Below are 20,028 nucleotides of genomic sequence, written 5' to 3' on the forward strand. Positions count from 1 at the left end.
ATCCTGTTCTGATTTTGACAGGGGTGCCAAGAAGGTGGGCTGTGTACTCACTGTGCGCCTGCATCACCTTGGAGATGTTAAGCCCCTCACGCATCCTCATGACACACACACCATAGTTGAAATCAAAAGCATCACTGGGAAGAGAGGAGGTGGGGTCAGCCTCCTCCCAGGCCCAGCCCCGAGCCCCCAGCCCTAGGGGGGCCAGATGTCTAGAGTTGGCCCTGCCTCCCACCACAGCCTTCCTCCCCTCTGGACCTCAGTCTCCCCATCTGTCTAATGTGCAGGCAGAACTGGAGGGTCCCCCAAGACCTCTCTAGCTCTACAGTCTGTGGCACTAAGGATCCTAGTCCCGGTTCTGCCCCCAGCTAGAAGCGTGACACTGAATTGGTCCCATCCCCTTTCTGGACCTCAGTTTCTCCATTTAGAAACCTGATAAATTCTACAGGACCATCAAAAGCTGACTTTCTAAGAGTCTGTGACCTTTTATTCCTTACTAATTTCCCCCTCTCTTCCGTCCACGACTTTAAAAAAATGGGTTCTAGAACTTCCTGGGATCCTGTTCTGATTTTGACAGGGGTGTTAAGAAGGTGGAGTGTAGATTTCCCCTGTACTCGGGGGAAACCGGGTCGGGCCAGACTTGGAGTCAGGCCCTGTCCCCCTGACACATTTGGATAATCCTCACAGCTCTGCCAACAGAAGTAGGGATGGGAATTATTATCCCCACTGGACAGAAGCAAAACCCGAGTTTTAAGGAGTAACTTGCCCGTGATCACACATTAAGGAACTGGTTGGCTGGGATTAGAATTAAATAGCTGAGACTGGAAACTCTGAGGACAGGAACGCACAAAGGAACGTCCTCGCTCATGAAGGCAGTGATAGGTTACCTCTGTGGAATGTCTAGAAGACTCTTTACTGCCTGGTTGACAAAAGAGCTCACCATTAGGGCTTGATCTAATAGGCTAAGCATTGCCCTCTCTGGACTCATTAATTACACATCTCTGGCACCAGCAATTTGGAGTTTTGGAAAGTTGAAGCTGGAGGGTCCTGGAGGGCAGGTATCCACCACCTCCTGTTGTAATTTTGCTGGAGGCAGCTGAGGTGCACTGCTCAGAGTCATACAGCTGATTCACAGCAGACCAGGAAGCAAGTCCCAGGTCGCCAGCACAGCCTCATGTTCTTTAAATGCTCTTGCACACTGCCTCTCTCTACTACATCAACTCAGAAAAACAACTCAGGCAGGCATTCTCTGGAACTTGCCCAGCAAGAGCTGAAGGAGAAAGGGTTTGGAGTTAACCCTGAAATCCTCAGGTAGTTTATCTCTCAGTCCTATTCCCTAAGCATGTCACTTCCTTGGAGGCCTGGTTTCAATTCTGGCTCAGTTTTCACCTAAAAACTCACAATTTCAATTTCCCTGAAAAACTGGAATATCTGGCAACACTGTGCCACATTTCTGCCTGGGCACAACTGGCTGGAGCCAAGTAACGGCTGTTCTCTTTAGTTCACCACAATCCCCCACTGCTCTCTAATGTCCCACTTGGCCCACTTCACTGTTACCTGCTTGCTCCCTGCCCATCTTGGTGTCTATGACTCATAGGTCGGAGTGGGGAACCCTTAGTCTGTCTGTCTCTTCCTCAGCTTTGGGCCAGTGGACTCAGCGTCTTATAGTATTGCTTCCTCTTTACTTCCCAAGGACTGGAAAACTCCAAAGGCCCAAATAGGGAGACCCCAGGCCCTGCCTCCCTCACGCCCTCACTCACTGCAGAATGCCGATGTAGTCTTCCACTGTGGCCGGGTGAGCTGACTGCCAGTTCTTCTTGAATCCGACCACCAGGATGTTGGGCTTCATTCTCCCTATACCTGCGGCCTGCCAGGGGGTGGGGGTGAGGTGAAGGGTCAGGCTGTGTGCCCACAGGGGGTCTGTTCTGTGACTAAGGTAGGGCTCTGACTCAGCCCCACCTGGCCTCTCCACATGTGCTGGGGGCTCAGGAAATACATCCCCCAGTTCAGGGTCCCGTCTACCTGGATACACCCACAAAAAAGGTGAGGCTCCAGCAAGTTATCCCCTGTGGCCTCTCCACACCGGGGCCAATGGCTGGACTCTCGCATCCCAGTCCTGGGATCATCCCAGCTCCTGCTTCTCTGGTACATTATTTCTTGTAACAAGGGACTTGAATTTGGATGTCAAGTTTGGAGTATTCTTGGGTCATCTAATCCATACATCTTTTCTATTTCACTTTTCTTTAATGTTTAAAATCTTTTTCTAAATTTTTGATGTGAAATTTACATAACAAAGTTAACCATGTTAAAGTGTATAATTCAGTGGCATTTAATACATTTACAATGTTGTACAACCATTACCTCGATCTACACCCAAAATACTTTTATACTCCAAAAAGAAGACCTCATACACTTTTTCTTTTTAATTTTGAGAAATACTGAAAACTGTTGAGAAGGATTTCCTTATGTTGACTCAGAATTAACAACTGTTATTTCCCCATGTATCCCATTTTACAGTTGGGGAAATCTAGCAGTAAAATGAGTTGTCCAGTGGAATGTTCTAGAACTTGATCTGAGTAGCGGTTATGTAAACATTTATCAAATTATACACTATTTCACTTTGCTGTCTGTAAATTATATCTTAAAAAAACAACAATAAAAAAGAGATATGTCATTCAGTTCCCACACGCCTCCAAGTCAGTTTCCCTTGGTCCTGGGCACTTGGAGAAAGTGCCCTGAATCAGCACCTCTGGAGAGGCACGAAAGATGGGACTCCAGTTGTAGCCAAAGGGGCTTCAACTAGCCCTTCAGGGCATCCTACCTTCCAGATTATTGCACCAAGTAATAAGTCCTGGGGGGAAGCCCCAGGCCAACCTGCATGAGAATCTGGACACCACTGCGGAGGTCCTCGGCAATGACGTCGGAGTAGAAGGCCTTGATCTTCCTCTTGTTCAGCCACCTGGTATGCCCGTTGGCGATGAGCTGGAGCTCAGGCATCCTCTGTTTGTGGGGTCCCTGCAGGTCGTGGGGGCAGGTGACATCAGGGGCAGTGACATCAGAGATGTAGCCCCTCTCCTGCCCTGGAGGCTGTCCCCTGGGCTCAGCAGCACCCAGAGGTGCTGGTTTTCTTTTACAGAATTAGGGGAGGGAAAGAAGAGGAGGAGGAAAGGGGTGGGAGGAAGATGGATGGAGCAGATGAGAGGCAGGGCAGCGGGGAGAAGCCAGTGATAGGGACAGGGAAGGAGAGAGAACCCCCATCCCCATCCCCACTCCTCTGCTCCTCCTCCCACCCTCAGTGGACGAGAGGCTCCTCCAGGAGCACAGCCCCGCCCCACCTGCAGGGGGCACTCACAATGAGCACGTGGCCACAGATCATCAGGCTGAGGTTTCGGGTGAAGGTACCCACAAAGTCCACCAGGGCTGGGCGGAAGTTGGGGGGCCCCGTGAGCACCAGGCATTGAGGGCTGAGGAAGGGAAGGGAAAAGGGCATGAGCCATCAGGACAGAGCCTGGAGTCTGGATGCATAATACAGGCACCCTGGGAGTTCTGCCACCTCCCAGGACTCCCTTTCTATACAAGTGAACCACCCTGTGGCCTTATCTTCCCATCTGTGACTCCAGGGCGACTTTTGGGGACCTCCCAATTCTCTTGGTGGTCACCACACTGGGTGTCCCTCACCCTTCCTGCTCAGGCCACCAAATGCTCCACTTGGGCAAATCACACTCTTGCTGCTCCAACTGGTAGTCCTGCTCTGGCCAGCCTCCAGCATGGTGTGAAAAGAATAAAGACTGCTTACGAGATCACTGTGTCACCTGGGTGGGTGAGTCAGCCTCTGGGTGGAGAGGCAGAGAGGGGTGTGGTTAAGGGCCAATACCAGACTCAGTTGGGGCCAGACAAAATTGGCCACTCACCAGCTGTGTGACCTGGGGCCAGTTACTTAACTTCTCTGTGTCTCAGTGTTCTCATCTGTAAATGGGGTTAGTAATTTCATATACCTCAGAAGGTTGTGGTGAGGCTATGTAAGGCACTTTGCACAGTGATGCAACATAAATAGAAACAGCCAATTATTAACATTATGATCCAGTGGGAAGGGGGTCCTGGGCACACAATTTTCCTCCACTTGGTTGAATCTTTGGATGTGGAACCATGGATACCAAAGACCAAGGTACTAGGCCTTTTTATACAAGAGAATTTGGCGTCCGCGGATGTTGGTATTTAAGCGGGGTGGTGGAGGGGTGGGAAGGTGGGAAGCTGGAACCAATCCCCCGCAGATACCGAGAGATGACTGTTTTGCCCCTCGCATTTTGAAGAGCATATTCCCCTGTGGAAACCGAGGTACAGAGAGGTTCCTAGACTTGCTTGGTCCCCACAGGCAATCTCAACCCTGGTCTCCTGACTGCTGGGCAGTGCTCCTCCACCCCTGTTTCCTCTCTGAGAGGGGGTCTGCTGGTCAGGTGACAGGTCTTGGACTGGAGCTCCCAGAGCAGGGTCAGGGCAGCCCTGCATCCCAGGCAGCCCCAAGGCTGCTTGAACTCACCGGTAGTTCTTGATGTGGTCCTCCACCTCATTGAGACCCACTGAGTAGCTCAGGGCCAGGTTGTAGGAGCCGGCCTGTACCGAGGAGCCCCAGTTCACCTCTGAGGGTGGGGGGAGTGCAAGATTAGAGGTCTCGGGAGAAACCAGACACACAGAAAGGAGGGAATGTTGGCCTTCTTTAGGAACCAGGCACCCATGGGATCAGATAGACAGCCTACAGATCTGTTCCTAACCTTTGCACATACAATATGGCGACACATTTAAAGGTTACAAATTGAGTTATTGAACTGTACAAAATATTCTCCTCCCTTGACAAACAGACCTCCACAATGATCTAGAAGGCCAGGTCAAAGTTTAGAATTCTAGGCTTTCCTGAAGTTCTGCATCCCACCTCCTGACTGCTGTCACCCCTGGGATCCTTGCCTACGTGCATGGAGACACTCCTGCCCATGTGTCCAAGCTTTGTCCGCCTGCTCTTCAGTCAGGCAGCCCTTGGTCTGGTGTGCATACCAGCGGGCTGGCCACACTCAGGAGGAGGGACCTGGGCAGGCAATTCCAGGGTCCTGGGTGTCTGGAAGGTGGTCTAGAAGCGGAGGTGTGGGCTCTGAGTGAGCACATTCCCACAGACTCCTCACCCTGCGGGAGGGATGAGGCTGGAGGGTCAGAGCAGGGCCCTGGAGAGCACAGAGCCCGGTGCAGGCCCTCTAGCTGAGCTGATGGGCAGGACAGCTTGACAGCCTCAGGGAGAGAAGGGGCACCTGACCCCCTCAGCAGCCTGAGACCGCACACCTGGCTTCTTGTAAATCACGTAGAGCAGGAGGAAGAGGACGACGCCGATGGCAATGAGGGCCGCCCACCAGGTGAGAAGGAACATGATGACCACGGAGATGACCGCTCCAAACAGTGCTGCCCACTTGCTGTAGTATCGGAATGAGGGTCTCCACCCTGTGCGGGGGGGCACAGGTCAGTGGATATGCTCAGCATTCTGGAGCTTCCTCCCGGGCCAGTGCAGCCAGGCAGGGCCTGGGTGACAAGGCCCTTAGTGCCCAGGGCTGGAGTCCCAGCCTGTGCCCCCGACTCCAGTAGGGCCACACACCTGCCTTGGCTGGCATTCTGCCATGTAAACAGGCTGCACCACAGAGGAGGCGTCCAGCTCCAGCCAAATACGGCCGCAGGACGTCTGACCTCAGCAGCAGCACTGGCTTCTGTGGCTTGCATGGGACCGAGGGGGTGAGATGGACGGGAAGGACATGATTCTGCCTGACTCTACACATGCGGGTCATGCCAGAGCCACCCCACGGCACAACTCCAAGGCACCGTGGCCCATGGTCTAGGGAAAAGGAGGCCTGGGGACAAGCCCATGGCATTTTGGGCTAATTAGAAAAAGTCTTCCTCAAACTCTTCACTGCCATCTGCCAGAAATTTTTCATAATAAACCTACAAATCTATGACATCTATGAGTGGGGCCCCCTGGAGTTGTGCAATGTGAAACCTGCAGCGGCCCTATCTGTGACTTTGGCAATTCTCTTCCCTCTCTGGGGAGTCAGGCTCCTGACTCATGTAAAAGGCACTAGAAAAGTCTCTGCACACCGTAAACTGTATGAATCCACATACAGTATACACTGTAAGTGCTGGATAAAGGATAGCTGTTATTACTATGATTATGATATGAATGGTCCCTTTAACTGATGTCAGTTTGAGAGGTGACCTTGGGCTGCCCACCTGCATCCATGCTTCCACTCCCTCCTCCATATCCCAGCCCCGGCTGCCTCCTCCCGTGGAGGGGTGAGGGGCTAGCTTACCAGGTGAGTTGGTGATGGAGGCATGGAAGCAGCTGAAGTTGATGAGGGCGTAGGAGCACAGGAAGAAGTTGGAGATGATGGGGGCGATGGTGTTGAGCTCAGCTTCAGGGACCCAGGGGAGAGAGGAGACACTCTGTTGGGCAACTCCACCAAGGAGCCCCTGGTACCCTCCCTCACAGGGTAAGGGGACCCCAGACAAGCCAACAAGGCTCAGTGTGTCTCAACTTTCTCATCTGTGATGTGGGGCCATCATTTTATACTCTCAAAGGCTTCTGTTTTGTAAACTGTAAACTGCCAGCTTTTAAGAGGACAGAAAGCAGTGTGAGAGTAGACCCTGCCAGGCTATGGGATGACCAAAGACGGTGGGCTGCCACAAATCACAAGAAATGTGTTTTACAATGTGACCTAAAACACAGGTCATTTGTTATCTGAAACCTTGAGACTGTATCGTGGTTTTATCAGCAGTTGAAACCTGCTGTCACAGGCCCCTGACTTTCTCACAGGCCCCCTGCCCCGCTGCAACCCCAGCACCCCCAGACACACTTTTGCACATGAATCCTTGTCTCTGGGCCCGCTTCTGCGGGATCTCAAAGCAAGACGAGCACCTCTTATGTGCCGGGCCTTCTGTACGTGAGTCAGTTGAACCCCCAGAAGAACCCTGCCCCAGGGCACCTAAGATCATGATTCTCTGTCTGAAGTCCAGTCAGAACCAGGTAAAAAGGACATTAAATCCGAGTCAGGGGTGGACTGCAGGGCGAGCAGGGAACATCCAGGAGCACCAGGTCTCACTAGGCATTTCCATCCCCTGGGGGTGGCCCTGCTGCCTCTTCATCTGGTGCAGGATCCAGGGGTACCCAGTGTCCAGAAAGGCGCACTTGAGTGGAAGTGACTAGACCAGTAGGGTAAGCCTCATGGGTTGGTGATGGGGAGGAAGCTGTCTCGCAGCCTGGGGAGGTTCACCAGCAGCTGATCCCAGCCCCATTCCTGCATAGAGAGCAGGGGCCAGGGGTCATTGTGCCAAGGCACAGCCACTACCCTTTCTTGGTGTGGCCACCTCTCTCCTAGCAAGTTCTGCCTCATTGGCTAAGTAAATCAGAAAGAACTGGGGTGTGTGCACACATGAGTGTGTGTATGTGAATGTGTGCATATGTGTGCATATATATGTGTTCTCTTCCTGCCCATTGGTGACACACCCTCTGTGCACTACTGCTCCCATTTTGCAGATGAGGAAATTGAGGCTCTGGGTAGTGAAGTAATTTTTCCCAAGGCACACAACTGGCAGTCAGTCACTAACTGATTAACTGGAATCTTTCTCCCAGGGCATCCCCTACCTTGGAACCCAAGGCTTCTAGCAGCTCAAGATCTGAGAAATGTGTTGGGCTAGTTTCTACACCTACAGAGACAGTGACCCAGTTGTTTGTATCTGTTCCTGAGGAGGAGTCAGTCAGCTTGTCCTTTGCTCCAAATGTGTCCTGGGGGCTCATTCAGACCTGGGGAGGGAGGTCTGAGCTCCAGGACATAGGAATGCAGAGCCAGGAATAGTGGGTAGAGTTCTGACCCGTGGCCCTCACCAGGAAAAGTGCGGCCCTGGGTGCCCCTCAGCCTCTCACCGATGATGATGAAGGCTACAGCGATGGCGTAGGCCAGCAGGTAGCCGCGCACTGGCTCCTTGTTCTTGCCGTAGCCTTTGCCGAAGAAGCCGATCAGTGGGTATAGCTGGTCCAAACACAGGCACTGGGGGCACAGGACGACTCGCTCATCCCCTAGCCAGGACCTGCCCCGTCCCCTCCCCTGTGGCCACCTGGACCCCAGCCCCTCCTTGCTCTCTCTGTGACCTCAGCAGGGCACATCCTGATCTGGGTCCTGGCTTCTGTCCCTGTGAAATGGGCATAATCGCCTGCCCTCCCCACCTCACCATGGAGACAGCAAAAGGGCAAAAATGAGAGGGACCAAGCGCATTGGAGTGAAACTGGGAGGGTAGGTTGCAGACAGGATGCTGCACAGGGAACTTGTGGGGCAGGAAATGTGGGTTCTCTTCACAGCTCACCGCAGGAAGGGGGCTGCTTCCTGCAAGAGCTGGCTTTACCAGCTCCTTTTCCTTCAGTCTAGACGCTGGGTCACATGACATCTCCAGGCCTTCGTAGCAGTCACCTGGGCCTCCTAGACCCTCCCGACCCCTCACCTGGAAGACTTTGGCGGCAGAGACGAGACAGGCCAGGGCTGAGGAGAGGGTGGCCCCAAAGATGCCAGCGGTGATCAGGGGTGCAAAGCCTGACACCATGCTCATGGTCTGCAAGGACATGGGGTTCAGGGTCCCATAGTGGGGGGCTGGACCCGGAACCCCTACTGGGAGTGCCCCCTGCAGGCCAGAGCTGGGTCTGGAAGCTTCCACCTGTGTCTGCAACCCTCACTGGGCACCCAGTGCCCATAGGGGCAGGAACTGAGCCCAGGGACCTTTACCTGAACCTCTGTCCCCAAGCCTCAAGCCAGACCCCCAGACCCTGTGCACCCCAGACTGTCCCAGCCTCCACCTGGCACTCCCTGCGGGGGCTGACTTCCTGGAAGGGGCCGCGCGTACCTGGTAGTAGTTGATGAGGCCATAGCGGCAGCTGTGCTGCTGGGTGCACTCGGTAAAGTTCCAGCCGTAGCCACAGGCCAGCCCCTCGCAGGCCCCCGAGCCAGGAGTCACCGTGTCATTCAGGACCCCGGAGGCGTCGCGAACCACACAGGCACCTGAGGAGGCAGGAGGGCGTGGGGAGGTCTTCCTCCCCTCTTCTCTGCTCCCCTCCCACCCGGAAAATGCTGGCCACCTCTGCAGAGGGCAAGATGCTGCTGATGGGCCAGATCTTTCTTTCCTTTGTAGTAATAATAGCAACGCTATCGATAATAACCACAGGGAGAGTAGCTACCATGCAGGAGCGTTTCGGATGAGCCACGCCCTGTGTTAAGTACTTCAACACTCCTGGGAAGCAAATATTACTATTACTTTTGCTGTCATCACTATTCTGCAGAGGCTCAGGGAGCTAAAGTAACCTGTCTAAGGTCATAATGTCCTCCTTAAAGAGGAATCCCAGGTCCCAGACCCTGAGCGGCTGCGACCTGACCCATGTCCCTAGGCCATCTGTGAGCAGCTCATCTCACAAAGTAATTACTAGGAGCAAGAGCATGTGTGAGGAGCTCAGTGAGAGGCAAGTGTCAACAGCCCAGGCCTGGGTCCAAAGCCCAGCTCTGCCACTCAGGCTGTGTGACCTTGGGCAGGTCACTTAACCTCTCTGGGCCCTTGGTTTCTCCTCTGTCAAATGGCAGAAATGACAGTGCCCATATTAAATGTAATAAGGCACGTAAAGGGCTGGGTACATGGTAATAAGTCAGTTGCTAGAATCATCTTCCTCTTCTTCCTCATCATTGTTTTTATTATTATTCGTAGAGTTGGAGCATGATTTTTTCCATAGGATTTTCACACCCTTGAATCTGTAACCTGAGGTATGAAGGGACCAGAGGAACCTGGGCTGACCCACTCCCATCTCCACCACAAACTATACCCCCATGAAGATGTTCTGATTGCTACCAAGGTGCCCCCCAGAATAAAGTTTGAAGCTCCACTTCCTGGAGTTGCCATGTTCTCAGGGCCCAGCTCTTCCTGTTAGACAGCTGAGCTGCACCCTGTTACGCCCCCCATGCCCCACCAGCAGTTTGGGCCGGCTGCTTACCAATGGTGGCCGAGATGGCCAGGTAGGAGACAGTGGTCCAGAAAATGGCCATGAGCGTTCCCTTGGGGATGGCTACAGCAGGGTCCTGGAGGAGGGAGGGAGACAGGACATCAGGGCAGGACTCCTCTCAGGCCCTGCCCTCATCACTCTTGGGGTGGGGCAGCAACCCCTGACCTTGGCTCCTCAGAGCCCCTCTCTCAGGGGGCGCTGAGAGGAAGGAACCTCGAGATTGAGGACCCACAGAGGAAGTCGGGACACAACCAAGGTGACAGCTGAGACCACATCCAAGGCCCTGGGAACCTGAGGCAGGGAGAGGAGCTCTGAGCAGCCCCGGCCTGGTCCTCGAGGACCCTTGGCCAATGCTTGCCAGGGCGGCAGTGAAGGGTGGTGTGAGGGTGGAGGGCTCCCAATTTAGCCTTCCTGGGGGCAATTCCAGGTAATCGCTGGGCAGCGTGCATGTCCTCCCACACCTTGGCCCCTCCAGGCTCACAGGGATGCTGGCGAAACAAATTAATCCTTGCCAAGATCCTAGACCAGGGCCTAGCTCATTGCCTGGGCTCGCTGCCTATAATCACTATTTTGTATGAATTGATTTGTCCTATTCTACAGCAATAAATATACAGACAAGCCCCAAACTCGCTGCTTCCTATCTGAGAAAGAACTCTGCTGGTGTTTTCCTAGCAGTAATAGCAGACCTTCACACCCAGTCATGTGTTTCATTCTTCCACGTACTTCCTCAAACATAGCTTCCTGAGAAGTGGCTGGGGCACCCCCACCAGCCAGGGAGCTGTAAGGAGGGCCCAGCTCGCCGAGCCTGAGGTGGCTCGGTCCCAACTACACACGGTCTACGGCCTCAGACTCACCCAATTCTCAGATTGCTTCTCTGCCCCCAACCCAGGGGTTCTCTCCCCACTTCTCTGCCCCGCAGATAACGTTTATAAAGAAGGAGGCACTGTGCCGGCCATGTGGTAAAAATGACATCAACTTTGACAACCAGCCCTTAGCATGTCCTCTGTGCTGGGCACTGTTCTAAGCACTTTATGTAGATTAGCATGCTGAATGTTCACTCACTCCCTATGCTGTGAAGCAGGGGCTCTGTGTGTCCCATTTTACAGTTGGGGAAGCTGAGGCCCAGAGAGTTTTAAAGGGACTTGCATAAAGTCCATATGAACAGGAGCTGTTCTTCCGCTGAGGATATACTGTTTCACGGGACAGGCAAGGGGCCAGATCCAGGAGGAAAGGGCCCCTTTAGGACTTGAGGGCATTTAGGACAGAAGGTGCCCCCCCCCCATCGCCCAGCTCTGAGACAGCTGCCCGGCCCTGACACCTGCTCACTGGGCCTATTGGTAACCTAAGAACGTGATAAAGTGTCTAGATAAATCCCTAGGCTATGATGATCCATAACTGGGCCGGGAGGGGAACTCGGCCATCTGAGCAGAAGCCTGAGCTCTACAGGGACCTCAGGGCAGGTAGAACAGGCCCCTGGTGGCTGCACCCCAGAGAAGAGAGAAAAGCTGGCAAACACGGCCCTCTCTGATTTCTAGGCCCCACTGTGCACCACCCAGGGGGTTACCCAGTTAGAGCCTGGCTGGGGTTCGAGATGGCTGCCAGTGCGCAATTCTTAATTCATTTAAGAAAATGCACCAAGGAGCACCTTTCAAGTAGGACTGGAGATGGAGGTTAAGGGTTCCCAGTACAGAGCCAGTTTCCTCACCATTCATCCTCACTTGTGTACCATCTGCTTTCATAACCTCCCACTGGCAAAGACTCCACTGACTTTCTCGTCTTTCAGAGCTCAGCTCCAGCCCAGCCTCCACTCAGAAGTTTTGCTGGAGCACCTGCCAACATCAGTCTGTGCTTCCCCCAACTTTACCGCACTTTGTACTTCTGCTCTCACACTTCCCATTTGCCACATCTCACCACGATACACTCAACAAATAGGCACCAAGCACCTGGTATGTGTCAGACTCCTAGCTGGGAATGGGGACACAGAGGTAGGCCCCAATTCTCCAGATGTGGGAGGACAGAGACATAAGTGGCTTGACATCACTATACTAGGGGACCCATGACTCTGACAAAAGGGCTGGGAGAGATGGACGGATGGAGGTGTTAATCTGCAAGAGGAACAGAACTTTTCAAGGTAAAGAAATGAGGATAGGAAGCCCCAGGTAGAGAGCATAGCAGAGGCAAAGGCGTGGAGGAGGGACAGGGCAATGGGGGCAAAGCAGAAGATCCTCGGGCCAGGGCAATGGGGGCAAAGCAGAAGATCCTCGGGCCAGGGACCAGGGTCATGGAAGTGGCGACAGTGGGCTGGGGCCTTAAATACTGAGCCAAGGAGCCTGCCCTCATCAAGGTAGTGAAGAGCCCTGGGAATGTGTGCATGATCCTGTCAGAGTTTTGGAAGGTCAAGCTGGGTCAGTCTTCCCCTCAGGCTGAGAGTCCCAGGACAAGGGTAGAGACTAGCCCATTCTGGGGTGGCTCTCAAGGGCTAGAGTGAAGTGGTGCCAATCAACAACCTCAGTATTGAGGGGGATAAGTGGGATGGATTTGGGTTGGCTTGGATTGAGCTGAGCTGAACTGGGTTTTAGACGCTCTGGCCCTAGGGTCTCAGTGTCAAGGTCAGTGCCCAGAGGGACATCCTCGTAGGAGAGGGCCAGGAAGTGGGAGGGATGGGCGTCCTGCTCACCTTGAGGTCCCCGGAGATGTTGGCTCCTGCAAGGATGCCCGTGGCTGAAGGGAAGAAGATGGAGAACATCCCAAAGAAGCTGCCGTCCATGCCCCGCCAGTCAGGCACCAGGTTCTGGACAAAAATGTCCCCTGGAAAAGCAAGGCCTGAGTCAGGGCTGCCTGGATGGCCTGGCCCCCTTCACTGGGCCAGCCGGGCAGGCAAGAGGCTCCGCTGGCAGCTCCTGGCTATGGGAGTTGGGGTGCCATCCTCCCAGTGCCCACAGAATGAACTAGTTTGTGGGCAGACTCTCCCTGTCCCTGGAGCCATGGGCAGGGGCCCCACCCGCACGTACCCCGGTAGCTGAAGAAGCCTTTGGAGGCCTTGTCCTCGGATGGGGGGATCAGCGTCCCCACCAGGTAGTTGGCAAAAGAGACCATGATGACGAGGAAGAAGAGCACCTGGGCCTGTAGGTAAAGGACCCTAGAGGTCAGATGGTCTGGGCCCGCCTGTTCAGGGAGCCTCAGCCAGGAAGAACTTGCCACAGGTCCCTCACTATCCCATCTGTCCATTCATTCATTCCACACCCATCATGCCACAGGCTCTGTGCTAGGAGCTGGTGCTATAGTGAGTCTCTTGTCTTGCTTATAAACAAGGAAGATGAATCTGGAGCGAGAAAAAGGGGTGTCATGAGGACTGGCTTGGGGCTACTATAGCAGTGTGGCCTGGGAAGGTGTCTTCAAGGGTCTTCAAGGAGTAGGGTGAGAGAGCAGCAGAACGAAGAGGGCATAAGCTTGGTGCACTCAAGGAACTGTGAGGAGGTGACAGAACTGGAGGTCAGAGCGAGGGAGAGGAGAGGTGGCGGGGGCCAGGGCCAGCCAAGCCTGCCAGCTGCAGCCCCACATCTCTTCTGGCCTTGTTACAGGGTGCTGAACTTCTGATTTGGGGCAGGGGACAGGTGCAGCTGAAGAAGACTTTTCCCCAGCCCTCCTTGCAGCAAGATGTGGCTATGGGCCCCGTTCTGGCCAATGGGATGTAGATTTCCAGGCTGGGCTGGAAAAGGAAAGGGGAAGGGGTTTCTCTCCTTTTCCACCCTCTTTCCACTTCCTGCTGACTGGGCTGGGGACACACAGAGGGGGCCGTCACGGACCAGGAGGGTGAGGGCTACACCCCGAGGAAGGAGAGGCCACAGGCTGAAAGGCGCCTGGGTTCCTGGCTCCCTGGACTGTTACATGGGAGAGAAACGAATGACTCTAGTTTAAGGTTCCCTTCCTTAGGGTCTCCGTCACAGCAGCAGAACTTAAAGCCTAGCTAATACATACAAGAGGCAGAACCAGGACTGGGACCAGGTTCCATGACTCCCGCTTCTGCACTTGACCATGCCCACATCCCTCTCCAGCATCCTGTCCTCACCTTGGACTCCCACTCCATGCCAGCCAGGGAGATGGCCAGCAGCACAGTGACGGTGACCACGCCGATGATGCGGATGTCATTGGTGGGGTCCACGATGGGTGAGCCATACTCCTGGGGGAGGGGATGGGCCAGGCTGCGTGCTGCCCCCGAACACCCCACCCCTGCAGACCCCTCCACCCTGATTCATCTCATTTATGGGTGCCCACTCATGGTAAAACACAAACTCAAACCCCTTCCCTGTCAACAGGCCCTCCATGGGCCTGGGCAATTTGGCCCTAAAGGCAACACACACCCCTGCAGGGGACTTCTGGGAACAGTCTTTATTTGATGAGATTTTCATGGTCACCCACAGCGGTCAGACTAGAACTTTGGTCCATGATGGGCACAATTGGGCAGAGAGGCAGGAAGGCCTGGCCCAGATGGGGTGGAGGAGAATGCAGCAGCTGCCTGGGCTCCTTCTGCCTGGGTCCAACCCATGCCTCACCTGGAGCAGGTCCCGCACTGTCTCTGCGAAGCCCACAGTGTGCATGGCCACACCCACAGCGTTGGCGAAAGCAAAAATGAGGCCGATGGAGCCCCCAAGCTCTGGGCCAAGACTCCGGGAGATGAGGAAGTAGGTACCACCTATGGGGGCAGAGTCAGGAGCCACGAAGCCAGAGGGGTCAGCTGGCCGGGTGCACTTGGGGCAGGCAGCAGCTGAGGCTGGGACAGGGTGAGCATGGGCCCCAGGGGCTCCACGGCACCAGAGATAACTGAGGCCATCCCATGGGTGTGGAGAGCCTGCCCAGAATCTACGTCTGGAACCAGAAGGAGCAACCTGGGGTGTCCCCTTTTGGGTGGGGGTTGGGGGTTGGGAGGGGTTCAGAGATCTGTTCCTGGGGTAAATACTGGGGGACCTACAAGAGGAGGACCCTAGGGGTGGGGTGGGGTCCAGCAATAGGGGGCTGTGGTGGGGCCCACCTGACTTGACTTTGCCATTGGTGGAGATGGCCGAGATGGAGAGGCCAGTGATGGAGGTCACCATGACTGAGAGCAGGATGATGATCCAGGTCAGGACTGTAGGAGTGGGTGGGGAGGTGACTTAAGTCGCTTCCCTCCTTTGAGCCTCATTTTTTCTCATCTGAAAAATGGGTCTCTGTCTACCTCCTGGTATATTCTGAGGGAGCTGATGAGCCAACATGTAAAGGATCATTATGTATGGAAGGGAAGGTATCCTCCTTTAATGATAAAAAATAATCATTAGCACTTTATGAGCACCTCTGGGTGCCAAACCCTGTGCTATTTTATGTGCGACAGAGGAACCCCACAATAGGTCTGTGAGGTGGGGACAGTTATCGTCTTCATTTTACTGATGAGATAACCAAGGCTCAGAGAGGTTAAGAACTTGTCCAAGGTCACACAGCATGGGACAGAGCTAGCATCTGGTCTGTCCACAGTGCAAGTTTCTAACCCAGATGCTCTGCAGGAGAAATTTGGCTCCAAAAGGTTAAGTGACTTACTGAAGGCAGACCCAGCCAGGGAGAGCCCCCAGACCTGCTGACTCCATGTCCAGTGAGCCTCAGCCACACTTCCCTGCCCTCTGTCACTGCAGGGGCCCGTGGGCTGTGCAGCTGAAGTTCAAGGCTGCTCCTGTGGGGCCTGGAGCACACTTTCCCCCTCCCCCTGGAGGCAGCACTCACCAATGCCCGCCTGGGCCGTGATCCAGGGGAGCCGCAGGTAGAGGATCACACCCCAGATATTGAGCATGCAACGGATCTGGGAGGAGAGGGAGGTCAGAGGCCACCTGCGGGGGCTGGATACCTCAAGGCCAAACGCACAAGTCCCTGTCTCCAGTCATGGCATGGCATCGGGTACCTAGGGGACACCTGGGCTCTTTCTTTGCTTCGCCCACTTCGGTGGGTTCCCACTTCAATGCCTCTCTGGTTCTGCAGGGCAGGGAGGTGGGGGGTACCCAGAGACCCACCTGTCCCTCCCACCACTCTCCTGCCCTCCTCCCATCGAAGCCTGAGGATGTGCAGCAAGCATTATCACTCCTCAGCCCACTCTAAGCCCAGGGTCCTGTGGCTGCCAGCCCCAACCATGGCCCAGTGGCCAGCTGTTGACCCAGAGCGTGCCATTTATAGGGAACTCAGCAAAAGCCGGCTGAGCCCATGCCCCACATACAAGCAGAAATCAGGGCTCAGGTTGCTGTGACTTCAGCTTCCAAATTTAAAGCAAAGCCAGAGGCCACAGCTGAGGCTGGAATTCCCATGTGGGAGGGGCTGGTGTCGTTGGCCCCAGTCAAGTCTTGGGGTGGGACATGTGGTATTTACAAGCCCAGGAGTTTTGTTTCTTCATTTCAGTCTTTTAAAACTTTTTAAGTTTAATGTAATTTAATTTTTTAAAATTAAGGTATAGTTCATTTATAATATTACATTAGTTTCAAGCATACAACATAGTGATTCAAAATTCTAGGCCTGGGAGATTTCTAAGGCCCTCCATATGCTCTGAGGTACTGAACGGGCCCACACCAGGCTCTGGCCACCCCAGTCTGGGGGAGGATATCCAGACCCTGGATATGGGCCTCTGAGGATAAAAAGGGGTTCACAGTTCAGATGGAGAAAGAGAGGAACAGCCAGCAGGCAGTTGGCAGAGTTAAGGTGAGAACCCAGGCCTCCTGGCTCCCAGAACAGGACTAAAGCTTTCTCCTAGATCCTATGCGATCCCTTCTGTTAAGTCCCACAATGTCTTGAAAACCAAATTCATTTGATTGTTTGTTGTCTGGGACTTCCCAGTGCTCTACACTGAAACAGCAAACCTTCCCCTTCCCATCATGGAGAATGAGAGAAACCACCAGTTGTGGATTTGTGTGTTTAGTGCTGCCCTCTGGTGGCTTTTGGGGGAACACAGTTTGGGGAAACTCCAAGGCCGACATTTATCCAAGCATTTTACATCTATCAACTCTTTCAATGCCCCCCATTTCATAGAGGAGGAAAGTGAGGCACAGACAGGTTAAGTAACTTGTCCAAGGTCACATGAAGGGTGAGCAGCCAAACAGAGATCTGCCCCAGGGCCAGGTCTCAATCTGGGGGAGGGTGGTAAATGGGAGTCAGGAAGCACTAAAGCAGAGAAAATTTGAGGTCACTATGCAGATGGGGAAACTGAGGCCCAGGCTGGGTCTGGGGACTCCCTTGGCCACTAAAGCCTGAGAATCAGAGCCAAGCCTGAATGGAGCTCTGTCTCTGCATCTCAATCCCTGGACATCCCATTCACACCCTACTCACCATCACTCCCTTGACCCAGCCAAAGCGCACGGGCTCCTCAGGGTTCTTCTCGCCATTGGTGCCTGTCTCATCCTCCACCAGCCCATCAGTCATCTCACGGTTGGGCCGGCTGTCAAAGGCCAGGGCGTGCAGGTGGCTGCCTTCCTGCTGGGAGCCCAGAAAAGGGTCAGGCAGGCAGGGTCATGACACACCAGCTCCCAGCCCTCCACTCTCCACCTCCAGCCTCCCAGGCAGCAAGCCCAGCAAGCCCTGTCTCTGATGCAGACCTTCCCTATCCTCCTGTCCCCATTTCTTTTAGGGGTTTGCAGCTTCTATCTGTATACTTCCACTGACTAGGAGCTCATTACCTCTCTGGGCAACCCTAGATTGCTTGATTGGGTTGCCAGTGACTGGGTAATAAACATTACACATGTCCAGAGCTTTAACAGCTCCCATGCCTGCATTTCATGTGGGTTTCTCAACCCATGAGGAAGACATCTGTTCATCCCCATTACACAGCCAAGGCTCAGAGAGGTTAGGTAACTGGGTCAAGGTTACACAGCAAGGAAGTGCCAGTCCTCCGGGACAGTGTTTACCTTGAGGAAGGAATGCAGATCGGCCAGCGTGGGCCGGACCTTACGAGGCTCACCGGGCAGGGTGCTGTTGGCATAGTGCTCGTAGGCAGGCACCACGTCGATAGTGTTGTAGCCAAAGGTGCGCATGTAGAAGGTGCTGCCATGGGTCAGGTGGCTGGGGTGGCTGTTGTCATAGGCAGCCGGTGGTGGGGGCTCATCACCCCCCAGCAACGTGCTGATGGTGAAGCGCCCACTGCACAGAGCAGGGTCCCTGGGTGTCTCCGACACTGGCAGCTCTGCCATAGTGGCTCTGGGTGTCGGGAGGGGGCCAGGGTCAGTGGGGACACACAGGGTGGTTTTATAGGCTGGGCCCAGAGCAGGGAGGAGGCCAGGAGGTCGGCCCAAACCAGCCACGGCTGGTGAGCAAGGTCCCTGAATGGGGTGGAAGACAGAGCACGTGCCCACTAATGTCCTGCTTACCAACTGATCACCGAGATAGCAGCCTGGCCTTGGACTGGGAGCCTGGGCTGGCTCAGCGGAGAAGGGTGGCACACACAGCCCCTGTGTCCTAGAGAGGCTCTTCTGAGTCTGGGGGCAACAGACATCTGCAGCCAAACCCCAGGAAGGAGTATGCAGCAAGAGGACCCTTAGGGACCCTATGAGGGACCCTAGATGAGGGACCCTGATGACCTGAGGACCCATTCTATGCACGTTCAAAAACCTCTCATTTCAGTACATGGTACTTAGTTTTACTTTTTATGTATTTAGAAGTTTTGAATAGATAAATGGTATGACATTTAAAATGATACATACATAAATATAAAAGTTTAGTCTCTCTTAGACCTCTGACTCCCAGTCTTGTGTGTCCTCCCAAAGACATCTCAGTATGTAAAAGCCTTTATGTACCAGTAGCCTCAATCAGAGTTCAGCAGGTGCCAGGTGTGATCTGTAGCCACCAGTGGACTGATGATCCCCTGGGGCTTGTGGCTGCCCAGTGGCCTGCAGGACAAGAGGGTGCCACCTCCCCCCGACTCTGCTTACAGGGCCACTAGGGTGTGGATCCCAGGGAGCCAGCCCTTCCCTGCCGGCCAGCCCAGACAGAGAGCCCAGCTCCCACAGCGGGCAGGAGGCCAGGCCCATCCCAGCGCTGGGCCAGGTCTGGCTCCAGTTTTGTCAACAGCCCTAAGTCTACCCCTTGAATGCACAGTGGCCTTGGGAGCAGCACTCTGATCACCAGAGGCACCTAAGCCATGGTGAGGTGGAGCGTGAGGGAATTGAAATTTGAGTTGTATGGAGTGAAACAGAAATGGGTCAGGGTTTGGAGAGATGAGTCAGCGTGGTGAATGTCTGATGTATCGTCAGAAAAGAAGGACACCCCCAAGCTTCTGCGAGGGGTCTCAGCATCAGCCCTTATGGTGATGGTCTTGCCAATGGCCACTGTTCCCCTACTGAGTCCTTCTCCAATGATGGGTGTGGCGTGCAAATGCCTGATGCCCTGCCCCCAGCTCTGAAGGGCCACCCCAGCTCCAGAGGTCCCAGGGGTCAGCTGAGGCTTTGTCTACACAGCACCCACTCCTCCCTCTGTTCTGTCCTCCTTCATTCTCTTCTCTCTAGAGTTACTGACCTCACGAGCCGCAATGGAGGTGCCCTGCAGGCTCACCTGTGTCTCAGAGTCTGCTTCCTGGGGGTGGGTGGCCCAGAGGCTCACAGGTGAACGTTCATCTCGTTGTCATCCCTGCTGGATTTTGCATCTTTCAGCCATTCACCTAATAAACCTTACTGACCATCGACTATGCCGTGGGTGGAGATAGGAGGCAGGAACAGACTGTGGTCATGTGCCTGTGCTCGCGGGGTTGCTGAGTTAGTGGGGGAAATGGACATGGAAAAGACCAGCCCCGCTATGTGATGAAGGCACAATGAGAGAGACGCCCTGGAGGAGGGTCAGGGATGACCAGGAACAGGACAGACCCCTGACTGGAGTCTTGGAAGACAAGTTGGTCCTCTGGAGGCAGGTGACAGACAGAGGCTCAAGGCCACCACCAGCCCCAGGCTTCTGAGCTTGGCTTGGGAGGGACACGGAGGGACACA

At 54.4% G+C, this 20,028-nt stretch overlaps 1 protein-coding gene across 5 annotated transcripts in view; it reads right to left on the reverse strand.

Moving 5' to 3' along the window:
• SLC12A3 (solute carrier family 12 member 3) overlaps positions 1-18,665 on the reverse strand; it is a 33,832-nt gene extending 15,167 nt beyond the window's left edge. Inside the window, exons 1-19 of one of the 5 annotated variants that reach the window (XM_031458404.2) lie at positions 17,962-18,646; positions 17,387-17,530; positions 15,803-15,878; positions 15,084-15,179; positions 14,608-14,747; positions 14,124-14,234; positions 13,066-13,177; positions 12,732-12,862; positions 10,046-10,130; positions 8,914-9,068; positions 8,518-8,625; positions 7,946-8,069; positions 6,336-6,437; positions 5,323-5,478; positions 4,535-4,634; positions 3,350-3,461; positions 2,872-3,012; positions 1,758-1,864; positions 52-134 (exon numbers count right to left, since the gene is read on the reverse strand). In XM_031458404.2, the coding sequence (XP_031314264.1) occupies positions 52-134; positions 1,758-1,864; positions 2,872-3,012; positions 3,350-3,461; positions 4,535-4,634; positions 5,323-5,478; positions 6,336-6,437; positions 7,946-8,069; positions 8,518-8,625; positions 8,914-9,068; positions 10,046-10,130; positions 12,732-12,862; positions 13,066-13,177; positions 14,124-14,234; positions 14,608-14,747; positions 15,084-15,179; positions 15,803-15,878; positions 17,387-17,530; positions 17,962-18,642 (2,764 nt within the window). In that variant the 5' untranslated portion in view covers positions 18,643-18,646. Of the gene's footprint in view, positions 1-51; positions 135-1,757; positions 1,865-2,871; positions 3,013-3,349; positions 3,462-4,534; positions 4,635-5,322; positions 5,479-6,335; positions 6,438-7,945; positions 8,070-8,517; positions 8,626-8,913; positions 9,069-10,045; positions 10,131-12,731; positions 12,863-13,065; positions 13,178-14,123; positions 14,235-14,607; positions 14,748-15,083; positions 15,180-15,802; positions 15,879-17,386; positions 17,534-17,961 lie in introns of all 5 variants that reach the window. The other 4 variants (XM_031458403.2, XM_010996088.3, XM_031458402.2 and 1 more) reach the window with 4 other exon arrangements.
• Between the last annotated feature and the right edge of the window lie 1,363 nt (positions 18,666-20,028).

The sequence above is a fragment of the Camelus dromedarius genome, chromosome 9, assembly GCF_036321535.1.
Source record: "Camelus dromedarius isolate mCamDro1 chromosome 9, mCamDro1.pat, whole genome shotgun sequence".
NCBI classification, from domain to species: Eukaryota; Metazoa; Chordata; class Mammalia; order Artiodactyla; family Camelidae; genus Camelus; species Camelus dromedarius.